General features: G+C 37.4%; 6 protein-coding genes across 6 annotated transcripts in view; all 6 read right to left on the bottom strand.

Moving 5' to 3' along the window:
• The window catches only part of LOC108736036 (transmembrane protease serine 9-like), a 9,632-nt gene extending 5,556 nt beyond the window's left edge, over window positions 1-4,076 (bottom strand). Inside the window, exons 1-4 of the mRNA XM_025980737.1 lie at window positions 3,966-4,076; window positions 3,540-3,876; window positions 3,255-3,466; window positions 2,448-2,686 (exon numbers count right to left, since the gene is read on the bottom strand). Coding sequence (XP_025836522.1) covers window positions 2,448-2,686; window positions 3,255-3,466; window positions 3,540-3,876; window positions 3,966-4,014 — 837 coding nt within the window. The 5' untranslated portion in view covers window positions 4,015-4,076. The remainder of the gene's footprint in view (window positions 1-2,447; window positions 2,687-3,254; window positions 3,467-3,539; window positions 3,877-3,965) is intronic.
• A 2,244-nt stretch (window positions 4,077-6,320) lies between these two features.
• Window positions 6,321-10,932, bottom strand: LOC108736086 (transmembrane protease serine 9-like). Its single transcript, XM_018468378.2, has 8 exons — window positions 10,869-10,932; window positions 10,465-10,801; window positions 10,188-10,399; window positions 9,892-10,124; window positions 7,521-7,572; window positions 7,124-7,460; window positions 6,733-6,944; window positions 6,321-6,664 (listed from the first exon to the last, which is right to left on the bottom strand). Exons 1-8 carry the CDS (start codon window positions 10,915-10,917, stop codon window positions 6,423-6,425), a joined length of 1,674 nt encoding a protein of 557 aa, XP_018323880.2. The 5' UTR covers window positions 10,918-10,932; the 3' UTR covers window positions 6,321-6,422.
• Window positions 10,933-11,813: 881 nt separating this feature from the next.
• LOC108736090 (chymotrypsin-2-like) lies at window positions 11,814-13,319 on the bottom strand. Its single transcript, XM_018468381.1, has 4 exons — window positions 12,943-13,319; window positions 12,516-12,852; window positions 12,237-12,448; window positions 11,814-12,156 (listed from the first exon to the last, which is right to left on the bottom strand). The coding sequence occupies exons 1-4, from the start codon at window positions 12,989-12,991 to the stop codon at window positions 11,915-11,917; spliced, it is 840 nt and encodes a 279-aa protein (XP_018323883.1). The 5' UTR covers window positions 12,992-13,319; the 3' UTR covers window positions 11,814-11,914.
• An 81-nt stretch (window positions 13,320-13,400) lies between these two features.
• LOC108736088 (chymotrypsin-2-like) lies at window positions 13,401-14,914 on the bottom strand. The gene is made up of 4 exons (XM_018468380.1): window positions 14,473-14,914; window positions 14,079-14,415; window positions 13,802-14,013; window positions 13,401-13,732 (listed from the first exon to the last, which is right to left on the bottom strand). Exons 1-4 carry the CDS (start codon window positions 14,519-14,521, stop codon window positions 13,491-13,493), a joined length of 840 nt encoding a protein of 279 aa, XP_018323882.1. The 5' UTR covers window positions 14,522-14,914; the 3' UTR covers window positions 13,401-13,490.
• A 98-nt stretch (window positions 14,915-15,012) lies between these two features.
• On the bottom strand, window positions 15,013-18,090 carry LOC108736085 (transmembrane protease serine 9-like). Its single transcript, XM_018468377.2, has 8 exons — window positions 17,917-18,090; window positions 17,348-17,684; window positions 17,071-17,282; window positions 16,743-17,006; window positions 16,100-16,123; window positions 15,678-16,014; window positions 15,399-15,610; window positions 15,013-15,332 (listed from the first exon to the last, which is right to left on the bottom strand). The coding sequence occupies exons 1-8, from the start codon at window positions 17,963-17,965 to the stop codon at window positions 15,091-15,093; spliced, it is 1,677 nt and encodes a 558-aa protein (XP_018323879.2). The 5' UTR covers window positions 17,966-18,090; the 3' UTR covers window positions 15,013-15,090.
• A 1,245-nt stretch (window positions 18,091-19,335) lies between these two features.
• The window catches only part of LOC112906506, a 6,471-nt gene continuing 3,715 nt past the window's right edge, over window positions 19,336-22,091 (bottom strand). Inside the window, exons 6-9 of the mRNA XM_025980736.1 lie at window positions 20,795-20,843; window positions 20,023-20,359; window positions 19,727-19,941; window positions 19,336-19,660 (exon numbers count right to left, since the gene is read on the bottom strand). Coding sequence (XP_025836521.1) covers window positions 19,419-19,660; window positions 19,727-19,941; window positions 20,023-20,359; window positions 20,795-20,843 — 843 coding nt within the window. The 3' untranslated portion in view covers window positions 19,336-19,418. The remainder of the gene's footprint in view (window positions 19,661-19,726; window positions 19,942-20,022; window positions 20,360-20,794; window positions 20,844-22,091) is intronic.

The raw sequence follows: 22,091 nt of genomic DNA, 5'->3' as shown, positions 1-22,091 counted from the left end.
AGAGGCAGAAACAGGAGTTAGGAGGGGTAGAGGTAGACCTAGATTAGATTACTGTTCGCAAATAGTTAAGGATGTGGGTTGTTCTAGTTTTAGGGAAATGCGAAGTTTAGCTCAGGATAGGAAAGAGTGGAGGTACGTGTCCAGCCAGTCTTAGGACTGATGACCTTATGATGATGATGATGATGAGGTTGGTAGGACACCTTCTTAGGCATGAAGGTCTAGTGAGAGACATTTTAGAGGCAGAAACAGGAATGTAGAGGGGTAGAGGTAGACCTAGGTTAGATTACTGTTTACAAATAGTTAAGGATGTGGGATGTTCTAGTTTTAGGGAAATGCGAAGATTACCTCAGGTTACGAAGGAGTGCAGATGCGTGTCCAACCAGTCCTAGGACTGACGATCTTATGATGATGATGAATATGTACCTGAATTGGAGACCATACGTTCTGACAATCTTCCAAAGACTCAATAAAGCTTTTCACCTGAAGCAAAACATCGTTCGTTGTTTTTATAATAATATAAATATAATACAATGTGAAAAGAAAAACGAACAAAAAAGTGTATAGGATCGAAAAATCTTTTGACAAAATTAAATGGGAGAACATCTTAAATGTACTTGAGGATATAAGGATGAGATTTAGGGACAGAATAATGATATCTATAGTTTACATAAGAGTACAGGTAGTCATAGAATTTGAGTAACATGGTAGATAATATGGTGTTCAAAACCTTTTCTCTCAGTTGGTATTACGATACAGTTTGATGTTCCATCGATTGTTTAACTTGTTACACAATATACGTACTTGAATTTGCCATGGTGTAATATTCATTATGATGACAGTAAATTAATAAGAATGATGGGATCATCTTGTACATCAAATGCAATATAAATTCCATTGTTGAATCTATAGGAAATATCAAATTCTTGAGTGCGAGTGTAATCTTATCAAATATCATGGTGCTCAAAAATAGTGCTACCTATAATTAGATGCCATTATATTATTTTAACTGAATTCAACAGACGTATGAATCAATACCTAGGTGATCTAATCTAATCGTAGGTATTAGCAACTACTTTATTTTGTTATTATCTCCATAGTAATGGAATAATTTCTTGGTGAAATAGCAATCCCGTCGTTTCTAAACTATTACCTAGGTCGACGTATTGTAGTACACTTGGGGCACCGGATATTATTCCTGACGTCCTTCCCCATCCAGAAACGACGACATCTCCAGATGTAGGGGCTCCTTGGCTAGGAAGTTCAATAGGTTGGACGGAAGTGGTAAAAACGAACGGTGATGATACTATTATTAAAGCAACGTCCCATGGAGAGACAACACTACCGCTAAAGGGTCGAGAAATGAAGTTAGAATAAGCGTAACCAATAATAGTGGTAAGTAGGTATTTAATTAATTNAGGATAGCACAGGGTCGTGTCGCCTGTAATAAAAAGAAGTCACTTCTGTGCTCGCGAACGGTTAATTTAGAAATTTGAAAAAGATTGTTAAAGGTGTATGTTTGGAGCACAGCGTTGTACGAGTGCGAAACATGGACAGTGGGCGCGGCGGAAAAGAAAAGACTAGAAAGCGTTCGAAATGTGGTGTTATAGGCGAATGATGAGGATAACGTGGGTAGAAAAGGTTAGAAATGAAGAGGTATTGGAAAGAATAGGATAACAGAGGACTCTATGGAAGTCAATAAAAATAGGCGAGATAGGTTGGTAGGACTCCTTTTTAGGCATGAAGGTCTAGTGAGAGACATATTAGAGGCAGAAACAGGAGTTAGGAGGGGTACAGGTAGACCTAGATTAGATTACCGTTCGCAAATAGTTAAGGATGTGGGATATTCTAGTTTTAGGGAAATGAGAAGTTTAGCTCAGGATAGGAAAGAGTGGAGGTACGTGTCCAACCAGTCTTAGGACTGACGACCTTATGATGATGATGATAACATAACGAATTTGTTTTTACACTGTTACTCATGAATACTATCTGTCTTTCCATCACTTATTATCACTAGAGTTCCCCGGGGTACCAATCTTGGTCCCTTATTCTTTCGGGTTTATATTAATAATACATTTGAATTACTTTCGTTTAAAGTACATTACCTCCACAACTCCTTTTTTTGGTGACCTCTGAAAATGTAGGGTTAATAATATACCCGAGTCCCTTCAAGAGAGGATCCGGACATATTGTGTAAGTACTCCTTAGAAATGTTAGATATTCGGGAACTAAACAAAACCGCTTTACAATTTTCGAAATATAACAGCAAAGGATTTGTTCACGATTCCGTAGAAATAAATGCGAACCAATCAATTAATATTTATGACGATCTTGCAGGTTTTACAGAATTAAATAAAAGACATGAAATAGTTTTGTGCTTTATTTAATGTTTCTGTACAGACTTATTTATTCATATGTTCGAAAGGTAGGAGTGGCAGATATCCGTTTTATAAATTATTGTAAATCCAGTTAGAATAGCTTGAAACTCTTGTATAGACAGATGGAGCAATGGTGATGCCACATGGCGTGACAGCCCACGAGACAATACCTACTTGGACACCGTCTTTGACCAATGGGCCACCAGAGTCACCACTGCAAACTGCCTTCCTTTGTCTTCCACTCGTACAAATTTGGGTCTCGTCTAAAACACCGGAACTTCCCATCACACTAATCAAATCTTCAGCGCACTCTGTAGAAAAAGATATTTTCATTGATTAGCAGTAATAACTACGTCGAAGACATTTAGAATTGACTCCAAATTTAGACGATGGTTCATGTTGTTGGTGGTAACCTACACAACCAACTATATGCCCGAATTTGATATAAATATGCATATGCAAGCAACCAGTTATACAATCGGATAGAGATATTTAGATGCGCCCGAATATTTCCAATCGGAATTCGTCAAAAGTGTTGATTTTTAATTAAAGATTTTGATTCTAAATGTTGAGAGCAGGTCAAAGCAAACTTCCCATCTTTTATTTAAATGTTTTAGTAGTCAGTTAGCTCCAGAATGTTATACTATTTGCTATTCTCGTTCTATAGATTATGTTCAGTTGTCCAGGCAAATATCACTTAAAACGCTTAATAAAACTGGTTTAAATTTAACAAATTCTTTCAGTACTTCATACTTTTATACAATATCACGCAGTTTTCGTTATTTCTGTAAAATTTTTAAGTGCAATTATCGAGCATTTTGGACACGTTTAACTGATGATGAGAGATAGACATACCAGACAAAAGACAAAAATACATACCTTCGTTTGGTAGAACTTCTAGGTCTGCGTATTGTAAGGTACTTGGGATAGTGGAAATTATACCTGACGTCCTTCCCCATCCAGAAACGACGACGTCTCCAGATGTAGGGGCTCCTTGGCTAGGAAGTTCAATGGGTTGGACGGAAGAGGTAACAGTGAAGGGTGTTTCTACTACTATTAAGGAAAGGTCCCATGGGGCTGGGCTACTACCGCTGAAGCGCAAAGAAAATGAAATTGTAAAAAGTGTTATCGATAATAGTGGTAGGTAGGTGGTTAGTTAATTACCCGGGCCAGTTCTCGTGTACGACAATGTTGCTAACACTTCGGCTTTGAGTAGATGACGTACTTTCGGCTCTATCTAGAAGTCCAGCAACGATTGTATAGCTACCGTAGTCTTGGATACAATGGGCAGCCGTGAGTACCACCAGTGAACTAATGATACTGCCACCGCAGATGTGGGACGGTGATGATATGTAACCCCACCGTAAGGAAACTTGGTAGGGGAATTGGTTTCTAACGGCATTTTGACCACGTATTATCCTGGTGTCGTCGGATGGCAAAATTTCTATATCTTTTACGTAGGCTGGACGGGGTGAATTCACCTTTTGCACGTTTGGCGCCCCTGTTCGGAAATTAGAACGCAACGTATAGAAAATTGAAAATAAAAAAATATAATAAATAGATAATTAAATTAATTCTCATAAAACTTACCAAGGGCTAGGGCGCACACAAGACTTAAGAGAACAACGAGAAACTTCATTATTAAATTGCCAGGTTTTTCAACTAAACGGCGGTAGAATGCAAGTCAGTTTCCTGCATCTCTTATTTATAAAAACCGAAGACATTTATCTCAGCTTAACACAACGGATGTACGCACTTATAGATTATAGATCTATTTAACAAACAGGCGATTAACTGTCCCGATAAAAATATGTATCTTTTTCTAGTTAATCTCGAATGTTGATGCAATAAAACATTTTTCTTATCTGCAAACATGTAAAATGTTTGTTGAAATTAAGATGAAAATAAAATTAACAAAACATCAAGTCATGGTTTTATTTTTATTCTTGTTTTTCTTGGGAAGAGGGATTCCTCCCGTGTCCCACCCTCTTGGATTCACCACCGTCTCATATCCATTGCTAGTTTATAATTGGACGTTGTTTATTGAAAAGGAATCAATAATAATAAAAGAATCCACTTGTAACCAGCACCATATGTCGCAGAGACAGGCTCAAATTACATTCTCTAGAGAGAGAAATACTATAAATATTCCATTTATACTATACAATAAACGACAAATAATTGCATGCACTTCACAACTGAACGATGAGGGCGGTTGATATTCTCAGCCTTGATGCCTTTCAACTTAGATGACTCTTGAAGCTCTAGGATCAATAATATAACTATGTTTGTAGGTATTATTTATCGAAATTTATCCAAATCGCTCTTAAACGACGATTCAAAGTACTGTTCACTCATTAGAAATATTAAGCATTCAAGAACGCAAATTATGAAGTCGGAACCACTTTACATAGAGTTCTCATCGTCGATTTAAATTAAAAAACAAAATTTTGTATCGAATGGGTTTGTACTTTACAGTGTTGAAAAAGGATACGCTACAGTCCAACAAAAAAAAAAGACGAAGGGTGAGGATACTACTTTTAAGGAAATGTTCCAGGGGGAGACAGAACTACCACTGAAAGGTGGAGAAAATGAAATTACAAAAATGCATAATCAATAAACATAGTATGCCACGCCCTGGTGAGATCTAACAAGATCGAAATCGCTAACATAACATTGTTCACTATGAACTTATTTGTTCAATAAAGATAGTAATTAATCAATTGCCTATACAGGTCAGTTTTCGTGAACTATAATTTTCTTAGTACTTCGGCTTTGAGCAGATTAGGGTAAATTGTTTCTATTTCGAAGTCCAGCCACAATAGTATATGTAGGTACCGTAGTCCTGGATACAACTGGCTGTCTATTGTAGGGAAATCTGGTAAGATAATTTGTATTTGACAGATATATTACTTCCTATTGACCTGGTCATCATCATCATGAGCTCGTCAGCCCTAGGACTGGTTGGACATGCATCCCCACTCCACAATCCAGAGCTAATCTTCGGATTTTCATAAAACTAGTACATCCCACATCCTTAACTATTTGTGAACAGTAATCTAATCTAGGTCTACCTCTACCCCTCCTAACTTCAGTTTGTGCCTGTAATATGTCTCTGACTAGACCTTCCTGTGTCCTATCCTGGTATCGTCGGAATATTCAGATATTAGGTAAAACTTATTGATATAGATCGAACAAATACGATAAATAAACAATTCTAGCAAAACTTACCAAGCGTTAGGGCTTATAGAAGGCTTAAAATAACAACGAGGAACAGCATTTTTTAAATTGCCAGATAACATAATCAAACGAATGTACAGCCCGAAGAATTCGACTCTTACTCATATGAAGGAAACAGGAAACTTATCTCAGTTTAGGTACAAGACAATTTACGTTTGTACTTGTAGACATCTTCAATTAATAATTGATTAAATGTCTCGATAGAAATGTCTTTGTTTTTTTTTGTGGTTAATCTTGAATGTCGTTGTTGTAAAATATTTTTTGTATCCACATGTAGGTGTACAAAGTGTTTGTAAGTTAAGATTATGATTTGAAGAATGAATTTAGTTGAAAACGATAATTTTTCTTGCACATAATTAACGTTAAGCAGAAAGCACTGTGTTTTTGTATTTCTTTTGGGAATACATAGGGTTGAAACAAAGTTTTCGTTGTCTTTTGCAAATTAAGTTTTGTCTATAATATTTGCCTCATATCCGAGTAGAGGGAAGACGAGATGCAGGTGCTGGTTAATAACCACAATTAGTGGCAAATCTTTACATTGTTGAAATGACAAAAATGCAATTAATCACTTCTAATGAGCCAAAACAGAAAAATATACCTAAGCATTATTAGTTGTCCCTTTTTACATTGAGAACATCAAACGTTTTGAATTCAATTTTTGCGATAAATCACGAAGATTTATTGGTTTAAATAATAAACGTGACGTAGTTGAGTAGTTAACGTTGTTATATTTAGTTATTCGTTTTATACAGAATTATTAACATGCTCAAAAAGAAATGCGTTTCAAGGGAGCAGCAGAAATCCATTTTACAAATTAGCCTCGATCCAGTTGGTATAGCTTGAAACCCTTGTGAAGACGGACGGAGCAATAGTGTTACCGCATGGTGTGATACCCCACGATACAATACCCACTTGGATACCGTCTTTGACCAATGGACCACCAGAGTCACCACTGCAAACTGCCAACCTTTGTCTTCCACTGGTGCAAACCATTGTATTGTCCAAAGGACTGGAAGATCCTAATACGCTGACTAAATCATTGGCGCACACTACAGGGAAAAATAATTTTGTTGTTTCATTAGTACTTCCGAACTATTAGACGAACTATTCCACTTACGAGTGTTTGCCAGAATTTCTAGGTTGGCATATTGCAGGACGCTTGGGAGAGCGGAACTCGAACTTGAAGTCCTTCCCCATCCAGAAACGACAACGTCTCCAGATGTAGTGGAACCTTGGCTAGGAAGTTCAACAGGTTGGACGGACGAACTGAATACGAACGGTGACGATACTCTTATTAGGGCAATGTCCCATGGGTAGACGGAACTACCACTGAAAAATGAACAAAACGAAATTATAAAAACTGTATAAGAACAAAGTCTTTCACGGCCGGAATCCATAGTAGAATGAAGGTTCGGGCTATAGGGCCGTGATCTAAGTGAACTATTCTTACTTAGTCTTCATTCTACTATAAAAACTGTAACCGATAATGATTGTGTTTAATTAATTACCCGGGCCAGTTTTCGTGGACGATAATTCGGCTAACACCTCGGCTTTGAGTAGTTGAGGTACTTTCCAGTCGGTTCAAGAGTCCGGCAACGATGGCGTAGGTACCGTAGTCATCGATACAATGGGCAGCCGTGAGTACCACCGATGCACTGATGATACTACCACCGCACATGTGCGAAGACGCTGTGATGTAACCCCATCGTAGGGAAACCTGGTAGGGGAATTGGTCTCTGACGGCATTTTGACCACGAATTATTCTGCTATCGTCGGATGGTAAAATTTCTATATCTTTTGCGTAAGCCGGATGGGGTGAATCTATCTTGTGTACGCTTGGTGCCCCTATTCAGGCATTACAATAAATAAATAAATAAATAAATAAACGTTTGTAATAAAACTTACCATGGGCTAAGGTGCACACAAGGCCTAAAAGAACAACGAGTAACTTCATTTTTAAATTTCCAGTTTACCTCAACCAGACCACTGCACAGCCTCGAGTATTTTGGTGTTATTTATACCAAGAAAACTAATCTCACTCAATGCAAGACAACGGATGTGAGCACTTATAGATGATACATATATGTAATTAGCATTTGATTAATTGTCTCGAAAGTAATTTGTCATTTTTTTAACAGGTTAATCGCGAATATCATTGCAATTAAATATCTTTCGTATCTACGAAATTGTAAAATGTCTGTTAAAACTACGATGATGAATTGGAGGGGTAATTTAATTGGAAACGGATATTTACGTAGAAAATACCACGGTTTAGTACTTTTGTTAGGGATAAATAGTAAAATGGGATAGGATGGGGGACACGAAAGGAGCCTCCTCGAAGAATGTACTGAGTGTACATTCGGGCGTCCCCCGGGCAACAGCTTTGGCTGGCTAATCCTTTCACTCCAGGGACATTAATAGTGGGATTGAAACATAATTTTCGTTGTTTTTTACAGTCTACATAAGTTTTATATATAAGATTTATCTCATGGCTATTCCTTTAAACTGGGGTTTTTCAATTTTTTTCGGACCGTCACCCCTTTAGAAGAAAAAAGTACCACCCCCTGATTCCTTGTTTATCTCTGAAGTCACTAGGGACCGTGGGAGGCTCTGGCGCCCACTGGGGGCTGTTGGAGCCTATGCAATAAACTTTTGCAACTTGTAACCATCTATAAGACAAAGGGCCAAGCAACGTCTTTAAATTATTAAACTTTTCGGAAAAGAAAAAAAAGAGGAAGATCGTGTAGGTATTAGTGTGCACGCGTAAGAAATGAAACTTCTTTAGATTGTATATTATAGTAGTATTAAAAAAAATAGCTTAAACTATTGCATTAACTAATTACTAAACACCAGAAAAATAAATTTTATTTCGAGCGGGCGAATGCGAAATATAGGTTTAATTTTATTAAAAACTATTACGCTTGTACCATACAAAACAGCATAGAGGAATTACAAATCAAAACAGGTTAGCTTCTGTCGCTTGTTAAAATGACTCCTTTTAGACATATCCACCAGGTGTCATACGTGGCGCGTGACGTTGTGACGCGTGACGTTACATTTTTCAGTTTTATATCCTACTAAATTTCCTTCCTACCGTCGATAAAGAAGTTTCACTTCAAAAAGGTAGAGAAAAAGAGTATTGGAGTTAAAATATTTAGATAATCTTGTTTTCAAAAGGGAACATTTAACAAGTAACTTTATGGAGGTTTAGTAATAATTCTCACGGTAAAAACGGAATTTTTTGATAAATTGAAGAACTATCTTTTCAATCTTATGTCTTTATAGATATTTATAATCAAAAAAGTGATGAAAATTGAATTTTGACTCACATNATTTTCGGATTATCAGTTGCTACTAACAGATTAGCTTCTGAAGCCTGTTAAAACGAATCCTTTTAGACATATCCACCAGAGGTCACACGTAGCGCGTGACGCGTGACGCTCTGGCTCGTGACGTTACACATTCCGATTTTATACCGTACTAAATTTCCTTCCTACTGTCGATGAAGAACTTCCACTTCAATAATTATTTGGATAATCATCCACCAAAAATCTATTAAAGGAAAATAACTACTGGTTGGACGATTATAGTAATACGTAGTGGTATCACATATAGATGCGTATCTGAATATTTCTTAATAAAAAATGTCAAGAGGCTGCATAAACATTGCTTATTCGTTTCTCCGAAGAATCGTTATCTTTAATCGTGAAATCTTTAAAAGAATGATTTGGTTCTTGTTCCCGTATCAGTAAATATCGCACAATTACTAATTCCTTATCAAAGTTACTTTTATTTAAAGGTTTTTTTTTAATAGTCTATCAATCATATTATTAAAGATTACTGATCTAATACTACAAGTCAAATGGTCTTATAGACTGAGTTTAAGGGTGAAAATATACAATCGAACATTTGGTTCAACAAAAAGTGCAATTAATATAACATTGACTTCCTCAGATGGATTGAGTATTTGCTACTAAATGAATAAAGGAACAATTAAAGCTATGGAGAAATGGACCATGAAGGAACAGTATCATAAAAGAGACATGGTGACGCTGAAGGTAGCAACTCTCATCTTTTGAATTATTTTAACTGAATAGCACCCCCAAATATTTGTAGTAACCTGCAGATAGAATTCGATTAATTATAGATGTTTAAATAAATGACGTTCTCTATTAGCAAAAGGATTTTATTGAAAGATTGTTTTATGTACAGGTTCGTTTACATGTTCATGAATAAATCCCATTCAAAGAAGTTGCACATTTCTATTTTATAATTTAGACACAATCCAGTCGGTATAGTTTGAAACTCTTGTGTAGACCGAAGGGCCAATGTTGACGCCACATGGTACGACACCCCACGATACAATACCCACTTGGATACCGTCTTGGACCAATGGACTGCCAGAGTCACCACCGCAGCTCGATATGTTTTGATGACCATTGGTACAAATCATGGTATCGTCCAAAGCAAGAGTAGTTCCTAATACTGCGTTCAAATCGTCAGCGCACTCTACCGAAAGAGATATTCTTATTAATAAGAGTGCATTAATTTTGAATTAGATATTTCACTTACGTTCGTTTGATATAAGGTCTACTTCGACGTACTGCAGGATGTTTGGGAGATCGTTATCTAAACTTGACGTATATCCCCATCCAGAAACGACAACAGTCCCAGAAGGAATGTCATTTTGACAAGGAAGATGAATAAGTTGGACGGAATGGGTTAAAATGAAGGGCGAGGATACTTTTAACAAGGCAATGTCATATCGGGCTACACGATTACCGCTGAAGTATGAAGAAGAGTGAGTTATAAGAAGCATGAGAGATAAAGACTGTGATTGATTAATTACCCAGGCCAGTTTTCGTGAAGGATGCGCGTTTCAATATCTCGCCTTTGAGTGGATGACGTGTTTTCTGTCCGATCCAGGAGTCCAGCAACGACATCATACGTACCATAGTCGAATAACATACAATGGGCAGCCGTGAGAACCATCGACGGAGTAACGAGAGTACCACCGCAGAGGTGTGAGGGTGATCCCGAAACATTAGCCCACCGTAGGGAAAGCTGGTAGGGGAATTGATCTCTGACAGCAGGTTCACCATTTACCACCCTGGTATCGTCGGATAGTAAGGATTCTAGTACGTAAGCCGCTTGAGGATAATCTTCATATTCTATATATGGCGCGCCTATTCAGATATTAAAAGGAAATGATACAAATAAATAGATAATTAATTTAATTTAGATAAAACTTACCGTAAGCTAAGGCGCATACAAAGCCTAAAATAACAACAAAGAAATTCATCCTAAAATTGCCAGTTTACCTTACCAAATCACTGTGCGGTCTGAAGTTTTTGTCTCTTATTTATATGAAGGAAGCTTATATGTCTTAGTGTTTTTGGAAAACATTCAATATGCGTAGATATAGATATATGTGTAATTAACGTTCGATTTGATAAACACGTGTATTTTTTTCTGGTTATTGATTCAGAATGCTGTTTCAGAGATGTTTCAGATTAATAAGATCTTATCTGACGCATGAAATACTTCCTTAAACCCTTTAGATGATGATATACTGCCTACTATAGTTGAATGTTCCAACAACGTACGCTTTTTGGTTATGACTTGCTGTCGTCTTTCTACAATGTTCGTTTGACCATTTCTTTTGTGGTTAAATATAGGATCTGAATATACCCTAAACCGAATAGATTTTCAAAATTTTAAACATTCTAATCATTGATAAGATCTTATCATATCAATTTTTAAGTTAAAGCAATTTTGCTTGATGAGCTGGATTGCTAAAAACTTTTTTTTACAATTTTTGGGTGTTTCATTCCCACCAGCTAGTAAAGCTTCTAGCGGAAGGCCCTCTTCAGCCTGCTTTCAGGAATCGTGGAAATGGATGGGTGGTGGTTCGGGTGAGAAAGATGAGACGGACGAAATGAAGACAGAAGAGAATGAAATATTATTTATGGAATATTACTGCGTCAGCATTTGCCTAGATGATCCAAGGAAAACACAGAAAAACTTGGACGAAGGCAGACGGACCCGGATTCGAACCGGCGTCCTCACGAATGTTAAGCAATGGTCTAAACCTCTAGGCCATGCCGTTCGGTGCTAGATTGCTAAAAGGTATGAAAGATGTTAGAATACTGCAAATATTTCAAAATCGCAAAATATTATTAAATTAGACTAACTGTAGATGTTTAAATAGTACACGTTCTTTATTAGCAAAAGTATTTTATTGAATGATTGTTTTATGTATAAGTTTGTGTACTTAAACAAAGGGGTGCATCTTCATTTTATAATTTAGACTTAATCCAGTCGGTATAGTTTGAAACTCTTGTGTAGACTGTAGAACCAACGGTGACGCCACATGGTACGATACCCCAAGAAACAATACCCACTTGGATACCATTTTGTACCAATGGACTTCCAGAGTCACCACCGCAGCTCGATATATTTTGGTGACCATTCGTACAAATCATGGTATCGTCCAAAGGATCGGCACTTCCCGACGCAGTGATCAAATCGTCAGCACATTCTACGTTAGAGAGAAATATTTTTGTTAATCGCTTCTATCTATACGAATGCGTCAAAATTAGAATAAAATATTTCACTTACGTTCGTTTGATATGATGTCTACTTCGACGTACTGCAGGATGTTTGGAAGTTCGTCATCTAAACTTGACGTATATCCCCAACCAGAAAGGACGACGGAACCAGAAGGAATGGCATTTTGACAAGGAAGACGAATAAGTTGGACGGAATGGGTTAAGACGAAGGGTGACGTTACTTTTAACAGGGCAATGTCATATCGGGATACGACATTACCGCTGAAGTGTCAAGAAGACAAAATTATAGAAAGCATGACAGATATAAAGGTCATAATTAATTAATTACCCAGGCCAGTTTTCGTGAAGGATACGCGTTTCAATATCTCGCCTTTGAGTGGATGACGTGTTTTCTGTCCGATCCAGGAGTCCAGCAACGACATCATACGTACCATAGTCGAATAACATACAATGGGCAGCCGTGAGAACCATCGACGGAGTAACGAGAGTACCACCGCAGAGGTGTGAGGGTGATCCCGAAACATTAGCCCACCGTAGGGAAAGCTGGTAGGGGATTTGATCTCTGACAGCAGGTTCACCATTTACTACCCTGGTATCGTCGGATAGTACGGAATATAGTATGTAAGCCGCTTGAGGATAATCTTCATATTCTACGTATGGCGCGCCTGTTCAGATATTTAAGGGAAGTGATATATATATATATAGAACAAACATATAAATAGATGGGTAATTAAGTTAATTGAGATAAAACCTACCGTATGCTAAGGCGCACACAAGGCCTAAAAGAACAACAAAGAAATTCATCTCGAAATTGCCAGTTTACCCAACCAAATCACTGTGCGACCTGAAGCTTTTGCCACTTATTTATATGAATTAAATTTATGTATTTCATTTTTTGTACAAAACTGTGAATACGCGCATTTGTAGATAATTGTGTGATTAACGTTTGTTTTGATAGCCACGTGTTTTTTTTCCTGATTATTAATTCGGAACGTCGTATCAGAAATATTTTAGATTAAAAAGACCTTAGATATCTGACGCTCGAAGCGCTTATTTAGCAGCGAAAGATCCACTAGATGTACCCTTTTTGGTAACGAATTTGAGTCGACTATTTACATCTTTTGTTTTACCACTTCTTCTGTAGACGCATTGGATAATCTTAATCATTGGCAAGATTTTATAATTTCGTAGATGGTTAAATAATAGACGTTCCTTATTTGCAAAGGCATTTTATTTATGCACAGGTTTCTTTATAGTACCATGATTGTACAGATACCCTTTAAAATGGTGGCAGTTGTTTATTTTACAATTTAGACTTAATCCAGTCGGTATAATTTGAAACTCTTGTGAAGACTGATGGACCAATAAGGATGCCACATGGTGACATACCCCACGAATCAATTCCCACTTGGATACCGTTTTGGACCAATGGACCGCCAGAGTCACCGCTGCAGCTTGATTTATTTTGGTGTCCGCTGATACAAACCATGGTATCGTCCAAAGCAAGAGTAGTTCCTATTGCAGTGTTCAAATCGTCAGCGCACTCTACGGAAAGAGATGTTCTAGTCAATAAGAATGCGTGAAATTCGAACAAAAAACACCTATTTCACTTACGTTGGTTTGATATAAGTTCTGCCTCGACGTATTGTAAAATGAACGGGAGACTGGCATCTGATCTTGACGTAAATCCCCATCCAGATAGAACAACTGTACCAGAAGGAATGACATTTTGGCGAGGAAGTCGAATAAGCTGGACGGAAGGTGTTAAGACGAACGGTGACAGTACTTTTAATAGAGCAATATCATATCGAGAGATTACACTACCTCTGAAGTGGGAATAAGATTAAATAATAAAAAGTATGAGCGATAAATATTGCGATTAATTAATTACCCAGGCCAATTTTCGTGAAGGATGCGCGTCTCAATATCTCGCCGTTGAGTGGATGACGTGTTTTCTGTCCGATTCAGGAGTCCAGCGACGACATCGTACGTACCATAGTTGAATAGCATACAATGGGCAGCCGTGAGAACCATCGATGGAGTAACGAGACTACCGCCGCAGAGGTGGGAGGGCGATCTTGAAACGTTAGCCCACCGCAAGGACACCTGGTAAGGGAATTGGTCTCTGGCAGCAGGTTTACCATTTAGTACCCTAGTATCGTCGGATGATGAGATATCTTGTACGTAAGCCGTTTGTTCGTAATCCACGTCTTCCACGTATGGTGCTCCTATTCGGATATTATTTATATATTACCTATAATTAATTTAATTCAGATAAAACTCACTATATGCTAAGGCGCACACGAGGTCTAAAAGAACAAATATGAAATTCATCCTAAAATTGCGATGTTACCAAATCGCTGTGGGACCTGAAGTTTGAGCCGCTTATTTATTAGAAGGAAATTTATCAGTTTTTGTAAAAAACGACTGAACACGCGCATTTGTAGATATATTCGCGATTAACGTTTCTTTTGATGGCCACTTGTCTTTTTTCCTGATTGTTAATCCAGAACATCGTATCAGAAATATTGTAGATTAATAAGACCTTATCTAACACATGAAATACATCCGAAAATGTATGTTTTTGGGTAATGGATTCTCGTCGTCTTCCGACAATATTCATTTGACCACAGGATTTAGGATTTAATCATGCCTTAATCCGTATAGATTTTGGAGACTTTAAACGTTCTTATCATTGGTAACATCTTGTAATATCAATTTTTAAGTTAAAGTAATTTTCCGTGATGAGATAGATTTCTAAACAGTACCTACTTGAAATATTACAAAATTAGATTAACTGTAGATGTTTAAATAGTACACGTTCGTTATTAGCAGAAGTATTTTATTGAATGATTGTTTTATGTATAAGTTTGTTTAGTTAAACAAAGGGGTGCATCTTCATTTTATAATTTAGACTTAATCCAGTCGGTATAGTTTGAAACTCTTGTGTAGACTGTAGGACCAATGCCGGCGCCACATGGTACGATACCCCACGAGACAATACCCAATTGGATACCGTTTTGGACCAGTGGACCTCCAGAGTCACCACCGCAGCTCGATATGTTTTGGTGACCATTCGTACAAATCATGGTATCGTCCAAAGCGCGGGTATCTCCCAATACAGCGATCAAATCGTCAGCACACTCTATAGCAGAGAGGAATATTTTTGATTTAGGAATGCGTCAAAATTAGAACAAGATACTTCACTTACGTTGGTTTGAAATGATGTCCACCTCTACGTATTGTAGCATGACTGGAAGTTCGTCATCTAAACTTGACGTATATCCCCACCCAGAAATGACGACAGTTCCAGAAGGAATGGCATTTTGACAAGGAAGACGAATAAGTTGGACGGAAGGGGTTAAAATGAAGGGCGAGGTTAGTTTTAACAGGGCAATATCATATCGGGATATACGATTACCGCTGAAGTATGAAGAAGATTGAATTATAAGAAGCATGAGAGATGTAAAGGTCATAATCAGATAATTACCCTGGCCAGTTTTCGTGAAGGATGCGCGTTTCAATATCTCGCCTTTGAGTGGATGACGTGTTTTCTGTCCGATCCAGGAGTCCAGCAACGACATCATACGTACCATAGTCGAATAACATACAATGGGCAGCCGTGAGAACCACCGACGGAGTAACGAGAGTGCTACCGCATAGGTGTGAGGGTGATGCTGAAACGTTAGCCCACCGTAGGGAAAGCTGGTAGGGGAATTGATCTCTGACAGCACCTTCACCATTTACTATCCTGGTATCGTCGGATGGTAAGGAATCTAGTACGTAAGCCGCTTGAGGATAATCTTTGTATTCTACGTATGGCGCGCCTATTTAGATAATTAAAGGGAAGTGATATATAAAGAATAAACATATAAATAGATGGGTAATTAAGTTAATTGAGATAAAACTTACCATATGCTAAGGCGCACACAAGGCCTAAAAGAACAACAAAAGAATTCATTTTGAAATCGCCAGTTTACCCAATCTACCTAATCTCTGTGCGACTTGAAGTTTGTGCCGCTTATTTATAAGAAAAAAAAATATGTATTTCAGGTTTTGTACAAAACGGTGAATATGCGCATTGGCAGATATATGTGTGAGTAGCGTTCGTTTTCGTATCAGAAATATTTTAGATTAAAAGGACTCTAGATATCTAACGCATGAAATGCTTAATTAGCAGTGAAAACCCTACTAGCCGGCAACACAGCGCCAATACTTGGATCACCAACAATATACGTTTTTTTGGTAATGTACTCGTATTGACTATTTACAATTTTTGTTTCACCACTTCTTTCGTAGACGCAGTGGATAATCTTAATCGTAGGCAAGATCTTATAATTTTAATTTTTAAATTGAAACACTTTGCGTGTTGAGGTAGATTGTTAAAATATGAAAAATGTAAGAATGAACATACTTGAAATATTTCAAAATCGTAAAATATTATTAGATGTGGATGTTAAAATAATAGACATTCTTTATTACCAAAAGGATTTTATTGAATTATTGTTTTATGTACACGATTTATGACATTACCATAAATGTACTTGTGACTTTCAAAGGTATTTCACATCGTCACTTGACAATTTAGATATAATCCAGTCGGTATAGTTTGAAACTCTTGTGAAGACCGATGGACCAACCGTGACGCCACATGGTACGATACCCCACGAATCAATTCCCACTTGGACACCATCTTGGACCAATGGACCGCCAGAGTCACCACCGCAGCTCGATATGTTTTGGTGACCATTGGTACAAACCATGGTATCGTCCAAAGCAAGAATAGTTCCTAATACAGTGTTCAAATCGTCAGCGCACTCTAACGAAAGAGATATTCTTATTAATAAGAGTGCGTCAAATTTGTAATTAGATATTTCACTTACGTTCGTTCGATATAATGTCTACCTCGACGTACTGCAAAATCATTGGGAGAGTATTAGCTAAACTTGACGTATATCCCCATCCAGAAAGAACAGCAGTCCCAGAAGGGATGTCATTTTGACAAGGAAGACGAATAAGCTGGACGGAACGGGTTAAGATGAAGGGTGCGGATAGTTTTAACAGGGCAATGTCATATCGGGCTACACGATTACCGCTGAAGTATGAAGAAGATTGAATTATAAGAAGCATGAGAGATAAAGATTGAGATTGATTAATTACCCAGGCCAGTTTTCGTGAAGGATACGCGTTTCAATATCTCGCCTTTGAGTTGATGACGTATTTTCTGTCCGATTCAGGACTCCAGCAACGACATCATACGTACCATAGTTATATAACATACAATGGGCAGCCGTGAGAACCATCGACGGAGTGACGAGAGTACCGCCGCAGAGGTGGGAGGGCGATCTTGAAACGTTAGCCCACCGTAGGGAAAGCTGGTAGGGGAATTGATCTCTGACAGCAGCTTCACCATTTACTACCCTGGTATCGTCGGATGGTACAGAATCCAGCACGTAAGCCGCTTGAGGATAATCCACATCTTCTACGTACGGTGCTCCTATTTAGATATTAATAGGAATTGATGTACAGTGCAGACTTCTGTTACACAGATTCGCGATTACTCAGACTGCTAATAACCACGGGCAAATATTTTTTTTTATTCTAATTGTAGTGTAGTCATGATAGAGGTTGAGCTATCCGTATTTTTGATTATCCGAATGACTTATGACAACAATTAGTCAAAAAGAAACAAATAGACTGATAATTAAATTAATTCTAACAAATCTTACCATATGCTAAGGCGCACACAAGACCTAGAAGAACAACAAATAAATTCATTCTAAAATTGCTAGTTTGTCCAACTAAACCACTAGAGCGTGAATATTCTGGCTTTTATTTATACGAAGGAAACTTATCTCAGTTTATGTACAAAAGAACGGATCAGGGCACTTGTAGATATATCTACGTAACATTTATTTAATTTTTTCGATAGCAACGTGCCTTTTTTTTGCTGGTTAATCTGGATTGTTGTTTAACAACATATATATAGTTTTAAAAAGCATCTTTACAGCAAGATGGCTTACTGGAGGTTGAATTTAATTCGAAATGACAATTCTTCTTCGAAATAACTTCATACTTTAATTAGAACGTATGCTACTGTGATTTAGTACTTATTTTTCTTAGGGATAAAGAGAATTGTTTTAACATAAAAAAAAATCGTTATCTTTTACGGACGTCAATAAACAGTGACACGCACGTTTTCAAATGTTGATAGATTTATTAATTAAATGCTACATTTTTTTTTTAATTTTATCGACAAACAAGAAATAATTACACATGTCATATAATCGCGTGTTCCTAGACTGAATAGAAATTCTCTTGAACTGATGAATTCTTCTTCCTATCTAAAACTGTAATCAACAAATTAAATTATTTATTTTAGTACACGCATCGTTTGTAGATAGCCTTAGTAAGTATGTGTGGTAGAAAGGTAATGTGACCACTAATTTTTTTACTCAAAACGGGACATTTACGTCAATTGGCACGTTAATAATGAAAAACGAAAAACACATTTTTTAATGGTTATTATTTAGAAAAATTTACATTTTATTATAAATTGAAAATATTTTTTAATACACCTGGCGATGCTTTTAAATAAGAACAAAATTCTTGGCAGGTTTTTTTATATTCATCTTAGTTCCGTTCAAAACGGGACGTATGGTCACGTTACAGAAAGGGAAAGGTGACAATCCATGAACCCAAGATGGCTTCTCAGTGCTGAAGTGCAAGTAGGTATTCCGATTAAGAGGAGATGTTATTCAATCATGGAGAAAGCAATAACATCGTTTCTGAATGCTTCAAATGTTTATATCACAAATTTGTGATTGTATTGTTCAAGGAATTTGTGATCGAAATAAATAAATAAACGAAAATACGTAAAAACAAAATAAAAAACTGAAGTGGTTTAATGCTAGGTAATCAAACCAAAACAAAATGCTCGATGTTCCAAATATTTTTCCCTTCCCTTGGGTACTTAAAGTTTCGTTTAAACATGCTTCAATCCGAATAGATTTTCGAGATTTTAAATTTTCTAATCAACGTTAAGATCTTGCAACTTCAATTTAACAATCTTTATGATGAGGCACAATGTTTTAACTCAAATAATATGACAAATGTAATAACGTACTTAAATATTTCATCATGCTGAATGTAATTTGAAAGTAAAGCGTCTTTTATTCAGTGTTAGGTTTTGTGTACAGATTGACTACCAAAGGGGTGGCAGATATTTTTTTTACAAATTAGCTTTAATCCAATTGGTATAGTTTGAAACTCTGGTGTAGATAGATGGCGCAATAGTGCTACCACATGGTCCGATACCCCACGACACAATCCCATATTGGACACCGTTTTGTACCAATGGACTGCCAGAGTCACCACCGCAAGTTGCCACATTTTGTCTACCGGTGGTACAAATCATGCTATCGTCCAAAGCACCGGGAGTTCCCGATGCAGTCGTCAAATCTTCAGCACATTCTACAGAGGAAGATATTTTTGTTGATTAGTACTTAAAAGGAGTTGATGTTTAGGTATTTCACTTACTGTCGTTCGGTAGAATGTCTACGTTGACGTATTGCAGGATGCTTGGGAACTCGGCGTCACCTGAACCTGACGTGTATCCCCATCCAGAAACGATGACAGATCCGGAAACAACGGCATCTTGCTGAGGAAGTAGAATCGGATGGACGGAATAGGTCAAGATGAAGGGTAAGGCTACTTTTAAGAGAGCAATGTCGTACGGGGATATAAAATTACCGCTTATGAGTGAAGAAAATGAAATTATTTATAGGAAGCATGATACACATATTAAAAAAGATAGTAAGTAGTTAATTAATTACCCAGGCCAATCATCGGGAAGAACGTAACTGTTAACACTTCGTCTCTGAGTGGTCGAGGTGTTTTCAGATTGATCCAGGATTCCAGCGACGATGTCATAGGATCCTTCGTCATCATAAGCCATGCAATGGGCAGCCGTGAGTACCGCCGATGCTGAAATGAGGCTACCACCACAGAGAGGAATGGGCAATACAGAATCGTTAAACCACCGTAGGGAAACCTGGTACGGGAATTGGTTTCTAGCAGCATTTTGACCTTTTGTTACTCTGGTATCGTCGAATTCCAAGATTTCTATATCTCGTGCATAAGCCGGATATGGTGAATCTACATTTGCTGTCCCTATTCCGAGAATATAAATAAATTCATCATCATCATCATAAGGTCGTCAGTCCTAAGACTGGTTGGACACACACTTCCACTTTTTCCTATCCTGAGCTAAACTTCGCATTTCCCTAAAACTAGAACATCCCACATCCTTAACTATTTGCGAACAGTAATCTAATCTAGGTCTACCTCTACCCCTCCTAACTCCTGTTTCTGCCTCTAATATGTCTCTGGCTAGACCTTTATGCCTAAGAAGGTGTCCTACCAACCTATCTCGCCTATTTTTTATTGACTTCCATAGAGTCCTCTGTTCTCCTATTCTTTCCAATACCTCTTCATTTCTAACCTTTTCTACCCACGATATCCTCATCATCCGCCTATAACACCACATTTCGAACGCCTCTAACCTTTTAATTGCCAAATAATTAAATTAATTCTAGTAAAACTTACCATGACCTAAGACGCACGCAATGCCTAAAAGAACAACGACGAGCTTCATCTTAAATTGTGAGTTTACTCAGATGAAACATGGTACAGCCTTATTTATATGAAAGAAACTTATCTTAGTTTCTATACAAGACAATGAATGTGAGCACTTGTAGATATATTTGTACTTAATGATTGGTTGGTTCAATTGTAGCGTGTCTGTTTTTTTTTTATAGTTAATTCGGAATGTCGTTTCAAAAATTTCTACGTACGCATTTGTAAAACGATATTTAGAGTTAGGTGGTCTAATGAAAGGTGAATTTAATTAAAAATGACAATAGCTTTTCGAAATAATTACATAGATTAAGCACTAAGTACCTACTCTGGTTCCGTATGTCTTTCGTGAAAGCTAAAAAGAATGGAAACACAAATTACAATTTTCGTTATCGTTTACCAGACATGATAAATAATGATACAGACATTTTATGGTATATTGAGTGGTTTATTAATTAAACGTAACAATCAATTATATTGACATATTTATCAGCAAACTCGAAGTAAACACGTGTCGTTTCACACGAAACCATGACTGAATAATAAAGAGGAGGCGGATTGCCTTATTTATAATGCTATGGAATTCTCAGTAACCGTTTCCATTCTTCTAGGAAATTTTGGTACTCTTATAGTTAAGCGGCAAATATGTGTCACTCACGGTATAATTCATCGATCTCGGCGTCTAGCATAAAGATTGCCGACCGTCGACCGATCTCTGCCTGCGGGCATACCGAACAGCCGTCAAGAATCAATGTATTGATGTATGTATGTGTGTAGCAGTATTCATGGTGATGTTAGACGATTCCGTCAATGTAAGTTCAATCGATGAAGTTTGAAGGTGTAAGGGTCCTTAATAAATTCAACCTCGGTTTATCATAAACAAGCGGCTGCTGTTGAGCCTTTCACGTGACTGGCGCTAGCAGAAAAGCTAAGACGGTAGAGCAACGACGATCTGTGACGTCTCTACTCCAGTCAGAAATCTGAGTAAACCCATTATATGTTCAGAATCTTCTGAACATGAATGTTTTAAAGTTTAAACCAAGAAACACCTGCTAGGTAATGCGAAACTTGACTTTTGGTCGGTGAATTTATAAACTGAATAGGTCTCGTGACAGTATTTAAAATTTCAGTCCTAAGACTGGTTGGACACGTACCTCCACTCTTTCCTATCCTGAGCTAATCTTCGCATTTCCCTAAAACTAGAACAGCCCACATCCTTAACTATTTGCGAACAGTAATCTAATCTAGGTCTACCTCTACCCCTCCT

The sequence above is a fragment of the Agrilus planipennis genome, unplaced genomic scaffold (assembly GCF_000699045.2).
Source record: "Agrilus planipennis isolate EAB-ADULT unplaced genomic scaffold, Apla_2.0 scaffold8, whole genome shotgun sequence".
Classification (NCBI taxonomy): Eukaryota; Metazoa; Arthropoda; class Insecta; order Coleoptera; family Buprestidae; genus Agrilus; species Agrilus planipennis.
The sequence above is the reverse complement of the archived record's forward strand: the minus strand, read 5'-3'. Positions and strand labels throughout refer to the sequence as shown.